Raw genomic sequence first — 8,848 nt, 5'->3', positions numbered from 1 at the left:
GACTAGAGAAGGTGAATAGGTGTCTAAACAATTTCTTTCAAAATTGATAGTCTTTTCATATTTTAAACCAAGCGCACCTCAAAACCACATGCGGAAGCAAAAGAGACAAAAAATATCATAAGACTTTCAAAACAAAGGCTCCTCTTCAATGAATGAGAACTCTAGTTCCATTTAAGGCCATATCAAGAGTCATAGTGCAAAAAAGCAATCAACTTGAAGAACTCCTAAGCACAAGAGAACTGGCCACCGGAAGAAGAGATTCTTCAAATTAATGGATTCAAAGGGTTGGGATGGTTCAAGACCAACTCATATAAGAAGATTAACCCTCTAGCGATAAGAAGAACACTTTTTACAAGATCGAAAAGGAGTAGCTCAAGAGGAAAACGAAAATCAACAAGAAAATTCTAAAAACTTGCACCAAAACATGGGAGCCAAAATACAAGAGACTAGAAGGAGATGAACTCAAGCATATGCAAAAATACTCTCTTAATTAATCTCAGACAAACACCCTCTTTTGGCAGATTAAAAAGAGTTTTTCTCACAAAAGCTTTCACCTAAATATAGGCTAAGCACTCATCTATCACTCTTCACATAACACAAGTGGAAGGCTCTCAAAACTCTCAAAAAACTCTCAAATGCTCACTCCTTGCCACCAACCTTATCCCTCTGTTTATAGGCCTAGGGGGCTTATTTAACTTGTAAGCAATCATGTCCCTAAACTATCCTTCACTTACAATACACTCACACCTACTACCAGGGGTAGTTTTGTCCGAATTTTTCTCCGTCCATCGGATGGCCATGGTGCCTTCATGATTTAGCATCGGCATGATGCAAGTTTCGTGATGATGCCACGTGCACTTCATCCTCCTACGATTGTTGCGGCCAAACTTAGAAACCGCCTTGCACACTTCTCAAAGCATAACTCGCAGCCACTTCCTTACACTTTAAGCAAGTCTTCCAATGTCGACATGTATCCTCTATCTTACGATATTCACCGCCGGCAAGTCTCTCCCGCTCCGAATCCCTAAGGCCGTTTTGTCACTTGCACCGGCATCTCTTTCGCTTGACTTTGTCAACATGTCGTCTTCATCCTCCATCTCATGCTTTGCTTGACCTCCACGTGTACATCTAGGATCACCCTTGACTCCACCTAGCTCCATCGATCAGCACCAAACTCCCCGCTTAGCCCTGATCTTCTCGCCGTTAGTCGCCAAGTTGTAGTCATCACCTACACACCATAAGACAAGCAAATATGTACATCTAACATCATTTAAATCAATCACAAGTTAGTCAAAATCAAAATCCTCATAGAAATGACACATCTCTGAAAAATCATAAACGCCGGATGATCCGGTGTTCACTCCTCCTGAGCGCCGGACCATCCGGCGTGTTCAACTCAGCAGACTAGGCTATTTGAAATCCTCTCTATAAGAAATAGTTCAGCGTGTGTTCATGCCCATCGCCAGACCATCCGATGTGTACAAGTCCGCCAGAGCCAGTTTGCACCCTCTCTGTAAGAAAAGCTTCGGCGTTCACTGATGCTCAATGTCAGACCATCCGACGTATACTTTAATTTTTGCTTCTTCGTTGAAATATTCTGATGTGTACTGCATATGAATACCGGATCATCCGACGAGTTCATTTTCTTCAGCGCCAAAATCATTCAGCGTGTACAATTTTTCTGAACTCAGTCACAAACACGCTAACTCTATTTTATTTGCAACTTTAATTAGTTATGATCATAATTGTTGTACAAAATCATACACATGCAATCTCTAATCATTAAACCAAATCAACATCATTGCCAATTATTTATTATATATAAATCAAGGTATATTTCAACTTAGTTTCTAATCACATGGAGCAGACAATTTTGGTGGGCGGATCTGATGTTAGCATTATGGTCCAAGTTTCTAGTCCGTCGTAGTCAATTTAAAATGTCATTACTATCTTGCCAAGTTGAGTACTTTAAAATAATATGATATTAATTTTATAGCAATTGATAATATATCGTAATATAAATTAAATGTCAAAATATATTTTTGAAGTTTTTTTTCATTCTAAAATACGCCTTACATAAATATACGGAGAGATTGGCAACTAATCTAGATTAGTCTAGATCAAGATGGGGAATGGAAAGAAGGGAATCTCCTCCACATGCCAATTGGCTTTGGAAGACCAAATCAAAGTCAGTGCATGCATCTGGGAAATCAATGTACTCAAGTTGCATGGAACTTGTTAAAAGCAAGTTGCTCAAGTAAATTGAGCATGTTACTCCATGGCAATTGGCTATCTTCCACCGGCCTTAATTTTGTCAAAAGTCAATGCTTCATTCAACAACTATATATCATTAAAATTCACAGTACCTCAATTCCTGCATTTAGTTCATCGTACTAAGTTAATGTCTCAAGCTATATATTCACGCAATTAACCAAGCCACATTTCATTATCTTCAAGCTATTTTGGTAGTTCTAAATAGAAAAAAATTATATTTTACTCATCCGAACTCATCCTAAATATTGGAAGTCCCACATGCATGAATGTGGGGAATGGAGCCCGGTGAGGATTAATATCATATACTCGATACTCCTCTTCAAGTCAACTTGTAACACATGGAGTAATCTACAGGTTACAACACACTCCGTCTATATATTTTAGTTTAGATCGATGCTCTCCCTGCATGGGAGCGTATAAAAGCACCGCCCAATCTATCATACCGGCACCAACCTTGTTCACATCTTATCTTTGAGTTATTCTCTTGCTCTACATCTCTTGCCCTCTAGCAAGGCTTGCCGCATCCATCCACGGCAATGGCTTCAGGTGCAGCTGCTCTTAATGCGGCCGCCGCCGTTGCGGTTTTCGCCGTGCTGGTCATGTCTTCCCAGGGGCATCCGAAGACGGGGCCATTATGCAGCGACTGCGGATCGCTGTGCGATACGAACTGCACCGCCTACATTGCCTCATCCTGCCGGCAATACTGCGACCCCCCGAGCGGGTGCCAGGACTGCAAAAACCAGGTCCTCCAGGGGTGCCAGGACTGCTGCAGCAAGGGCACATGCAGCTGCGACTGCAACGGCACCGTCGAAGATGCCTGCAGGCGTGCCTGCGAACCCCGCTATACATCATGCGAGGCTTGCAGGTTCGGGATTTCCCAGACGTGCTATCCCACCTGCAACAGCGACTGCAACAACAACTGCGTGAAGAAAGACCATGGATGTTGAGCTTTGGTTAGTGTGTGTGCTTGTGCATCATCCATGTATGCATGAGTGTGTCGTTGTAGTATCCAATAATATGAAGACGTTCCTCTGAATTTCTGATCCATCTGGGGTATATGTCTATCATAGATTGTTTAGCAATGTACTGTTTCAGTATTTTATATCGAAAACAAGTCATTTTGATTTGGCCAGTAACCGGATTTTCATTCGTGAGATTTTTGTTCCGCTAAGAGTCGTGAATTGTTCCAGCATGTTAATATTGTTGTTCCACGATAAGTTATTACTCCCCTGTATAGTGAGTGATCCGTGATGCCAGTGCAGGAAATCACCGGTCAGTGTTAAGGGCATCGAAATGATCTCGCATACCAAATTCTGTATAGGTCTTTCGTTAAAAAAAATTGTATGGGTCAAAAAAAAATTTATATCTATATTCTTATAAAATAAACCAGTTATGATAGATTCAAATGATCACCACCGTACATTTTACACGATCAAACGGTCCACGATTGAAGTTAGCCCCTTGTCTCATCCACTCTCTTATAATATGAAAAGTCACAATCAATAAGCCAATTAACAATCAACCTACTCCTCACGCGTTATCCTTAATCGCCTTTCTTGATTACACCGTATTCTCTTTTCTTCGATCACACTATTTATATAAATTAAATTAAGATAGATGATCATGACATAATGAAATGCATGCCAAGACCAATCAATGGTGTATCATTTTTTCCTTCTCTTTCAAAACTACAATAAAATCTCTAACGATTGTTCTATCTTTCTTCCCTTAGTCTATTTTTAAAATTCGATCACAATCTCTGGTCCCTACTACCACCTACACGGATCGACAGACAACGACTTCAACTCCAGTCATATGCCGATCACCTCCACGGATAGGCGTTGGCTACCTCCACTAATTGGCTTGCACTCACTATCAACAGTGGCCACCTCTATTGATCATGATAACCATCTCATCAACACCATTCATCTCCGCGTTATACGACCATCTGGATTCAATTATTATGTAAGAAAAAAATTCATACTATATTATTTTACTTCTTTAAATTGCTATATCTTATATTAATTCTATATGTATAAAAATACGTGTACAGTTGCTAGAATAAGGAGGAAAGGGAGTTGGAGTCAGTGGAAAAAAAGAAACAGCGAAGTCCACGTGTCTCCACTTTTCCACGTAGCTAGACAAAGTCTGTGCCATCACAGAGACATCAAAGGCCAATCCTCCGTTGCGACGCTGGCTCAAATTCTGTGCGTCGTGGCAAGCTGTGTCAAGGTCTCTTCTACATGCAAGTGGACGGTGCCGGGTCGCTAGCTACATGGCGACATCGGTTTGATGCATGCGTTCTTCACTGGATCGGTGGGGGGTTTCACGGCGCATATACCAGAGATTTGACACGATCTAACAAAGGGTCACCTACGAAACAGGCACATGCTCACTGAGCAGACGAGAGGCGACCGATTATCGGGGCATTCGGTTTTTATTTTCACTCTAAAAAAATGATAATTATTTATTTATCATTCTGTCCTATATGTATAGACTGCGAAGGATAGAATTTTGATTTGAATTTGCAGAATACTGTATGATGAGAACATCTGTAGTTTTTTTTAAATCCTAGTACTGTTTCAATGCCCACCCAAATTTCAAGAAAAGAAAAATGAAGATCTGAAGACACGAATATCTTGCACTCGACAAAAATCCAAATGAAGATTACACATCGAGAAAAAAAAAAGAGACACGACTATATTCATGGTACGATTTATCTCATTTCTCCAAGTGTGTTTAGAATTTTGATTTAATTTTTTGTGGACTATTAGATATATATCTGTGATGAAAACATCTCTAGACGTTTTTCTATGTGCACCAGATACATGGATAAAATTGGAAATATATTTTTTATGAACACATTTTCCATTGCTTTGACATAACACTTCCAGGAAAGAGAAGGGGATATTTTGGGGCGTTCACCAAATCATGATTCACGCGTCAAAAATAACCCCTACATAATTCCTAAATAATCATAGATTAAATTAGATAGAAGTTTTAGCGCCGAGGTATGGGATTGCTCGATTCACTTTACATACAACAACTTAAATCGAAATTGAGATTCAACTGGTGTTGAATTCGTCTATGAGTCTAGAACGAAATTCTTAGGTCTTGTCAATATTTTTGCAATAGTGTTAGTCTGGTTCGTTTTGGATTAGTGGATTATGAGTGATTGATAGATTTTTTGTTGTTGTCCGATATATTTTAGTTCGAGCAATTTTATGTTCTTCGTTATTTGGCCTACTTAGAAAAAGTTCTCCTAATGTCTTAGGAACAAAGTGGTAGATGTAGGCGGTTCTAGAGTCTTGCCATCATAGTGAGGGATAAGTCTTGTAAAAAAATGTAAATACTTAGGTGCAGGATAAGTTATTACTCCCTGTATAGTGAGTGATCGGTGATGCCAGTGCAGGAAAGCACCAGTGGGCATCGAAATAATCTGGCATACCAAATTCTGTATACGTCTTTCTTTTTAAAAAACAAATTCTGTATAGGTCGAAAAAAAGTACTGTGTCAGAAAAGGGAGCGGTCGGAGTCGGTGGGGAAAAAAAAAACGCGGCGAAGTCCTCGTGTTTCCACGTAGCTAGGCAAAGGCAGTGCCATCACAAATACATGAAAAAGCCAATCCTCCGTTGCCACGCTGGCTCAAATTCTGTCTGTGCTAAGGGTAAGTAAATTTTATAAAATCTTATAAAAATATTTTAATGAGATCCTATCTATAACATTTATTCCATAATTTAATAGCTAGGTTAAAGAGTAGAGAAAATATAGACACGTATCATCACAGAAAAGAAAGTCTTTTATAAAATTAGATTCTATAAAATTTGCTATAGTGACAATGACTCTTCTATTTGCAAGCGACGCGAGGTCGCTACATTGCGACATCGGTTTGCCATGCATTCTTCACTGGATCGGTGAGGGTTCACCGCGCATGTAACCAGAGATTTGACACGATCTAACAAAGGGTCACCTGGAATCAGGCAGATGCTCACCGAGTACAGGAGGCAGCTGAGCAATAGAATAACGAGGGCTCCAAGATTGGAAAATAGAAAGCAGGGAGAATCTCCGCCAAATGCCAATTGGCCTGTTCAATACCAAATCAAGGTCGTTGATCGCGGACAAGCGTGAGCGCAAAACAATTGACTTTTAGATCGGTTACTCAATGAATGACTGGAGACTACGGATGCATCGATATTATTAAGATGCTTCTGTTTTACTATCTAAACATCTCGCTTGGACACCCAATAAATTTATAGCAAACCAAATAAATATAGGACGTTGGATGTAAAAAAAGAAGGGTAAGTCAGGCTGGAATCCGTCACCACCCTAATCCAACTCATATATTCCCCCAAAGGCACACGTGCTGCTCGTCCCTAACCCTAACCACCGCCCAATGCCACCCTCGCTGCCAACAGCCATCGCGCTGCCGCCCATCGCTGTTTGCGCTATGCCACACCGTTGTCACTGGAGCACCAGTGGCCGGAGAAGACAGAGGAGCAGGGAGGAGGTGAGGTGCAAGGAAGAAGAAGAAAAGAAGAGAAATGAATAAGGAAATAGAAGGGGATAATTTGGGATGTTCACCAAATTCGTCGCTCAATCGTGATTCATGCGTAAGGGTAACACCTATGTAGTCCCTAGATGACCACAGATTAAATTAGATAGAAGTTATAGCGTTGAAGTTCAGGATTGGTCGATCCGCTTTGTGTGCAACAACTTTAATTAAAATTAATATTTAATTGGTGTCGAGTTCGTCTATGAGCTTAGAACGAAATTCATAGGCCATGTCGATATCTTTCCAATAGTGTTGGTCTAGTTTGTTTTGGATGATCGGATTAGGAGTAATTGGTAAAATATTATTTTTGTCTGATGTACTTTAGTCTGGGCAATTTTTTGTTCTTCGTTCTTCGACCTAGCTAGAGAAAGTTTTTGCCCAACATCGTGCAAGTAAAGTGGTAGATGTTTTCCATGGACTTCGGTAATGCCTTGTATGTGGGGTTTTTATGCATAGAAATGTGTGCTTTTTTTCTTTTGTTGTTATGGTGTTTTGGTGCTAATTCTGCACTCAGGTGGTACTGTTTCGGGACGTAGTTAGTTCCCACCTTTATCGTTGGTGAAGGCAAGTGAATATAGTGGATGTGCTACGTTTTAACTTATTATTTGATTATATCTGTCTTTTAATTACCACGTTTTCTAATAATCTATTAAATTTAACATGAGCATGTTACTTACTTTCTACCTTATGAAGATTTGATGATTTCTCGTATTATGAGGTAAAGGAAGCGGGTTATATCGCTCTGCAGTTGTTCATTGCTATCATATGTAATTCTTGAAGATATACATATGTTGAAAGTTTTATTTTTCATTTATGTATGTTATATGCATATCATGTATTAGAAGTTTTTGTTGCACAGCGTTCATTACCGTATCGGTATAGTGACGTATGTTACCCGAGAAAGGGTATAGTGCACACCCTTACATTACTCGAGAAGGAGTAAGAGTGAGGAAGACCATGTCATGTGTATACATATGCATTCATATGGTGTACTTTAATTTAATCGCATCAGTGTTGTTCTTTATATTGCAAGGAAGTCTTTTATGTTATCTTGGATGATATAGTTATGATGAAGCGAGCTAGTGGATGATAACATGTTGTTGTCGTATTGTCATGCTTAGTTTTTTTTCAGATGTTGTTTACATGTTCAGTTTCTTGTCTTTGTTAAAGATGAATACATAATCTACTATAGCTAAATAACTTGTTAAAATAATTCGCTTGCTGAGATTTTTGAATCTCCCCATTGCTATATTTATAGATGCGCCTTGAGGTGAATTCTAGCATGCGAAATGGGTATCAACACAAGCTTTGCACGATCATCTCCATCTTTTGTTTATCTATTGTAATGTTAGTTTGACGACTTTGAGTCATTTCGTTGTATGAGTGTTTTTCATGGTGTTCATGTATGTCCGAGGTATGTTCCTCTTTTTCTAGGAGGCTCGATATCTGTGTGTGTGTGAGAGAGAGTCTTCCGCTTTATATCCGTTTTCAAGGGATTTATTATCGAAATTTTCTTATTTGACGGGCCTGTAAAGTATCCGAATTATCCAATATTTGTATCCGTCAAAATATAAATATGGATATCCGTATTCATATTCATTTCTGAAATTGATATTAAAATGGATGTATCTGAATTCGTTTTCGAGATTCGGATTCAAATGTGGATATTTGAATTCGAGGGTGGAAATGGACAATATTCATATCCGCCAACCAGGGAACCAAATTTTGCTAAAGTTTTAGAAATTTCAGAGGTGAACGAAATTGATATATTATGGTCCAATCAAACTGGAACAAATTTCAATCAAATTTGATCACATTTTAGTCAAATTTACCAAATTGACCAAAAAAAATTAAATTTATGATATTTTGAATGAAATTTCTAAAATTTCAGTAATTATAGTAAATTCTAAATGTGAACGAATTTTTTGTGCGCCAAAATAAAAATACTTGTCATTAAAAGTGTAGGATATTTGCATACAACCCGGACTGATTAGATATCCGAATGCGGATTCGTATTCGAAC

At 39.0% G+C, this 8,848-nt stretch overlaps 1 protein-coding gene across 1 annotated transcript; it reads left to right on the top strand.

Moving 5' to 3' along the window:
* Nucleotides 1-2,698: 2,698 nt before the first annotated feature.
* On the top strand, nucleotides 2,699-3,432 carry LOC133903898 (guanine nucleotide-binding protein subunit gamma 4-like). Its single transcript, XM_062345378.1, has one exon. It carries the CDS (start codon nucleotides 2,811-2,813, stop codon nucleotides 3,219-3,221), a length of 411 nt encoding a protein of 136 aa, XP_062201362.1. The 5' UTR covers nucleotides 2,699-2,810; the 3' UTR covers nucleotides 3,222-3,432.
* The last annotated feature ends 5,416 nt before the right edge of the window (nucleotides 3,433-8,848 follow it).

Source organism: Phragmites australis, chromosome 21 (genome assembly GCF_958298935.1).
Source record: "Phragmites australis chromosome 21, lpPhrAust1.1, whole genome shotgun sequence".
NCBI classification, from domain to species: domain Eukaryota; kingdom Viridiplantae; phylum Streptophyta; class Magnoliopsida; order Poales; family Poaceae; genus Phragmites; species Phragmites australis.
Note: the sequence above shows the minus strand (reverse complement) of the source record. Positions and strands in the feature narration are given on the sequence as shown.

Excerpts from the sequence above, each read along its gene's own strand:
- LOC133903898 (XM_062345378.1), top strand. The coding sequence starts at position 2,811 with ATGGCTTCAGGTGCAGCTGCTCTTAATGCGGCCGCCGCCGTTGCGGTT.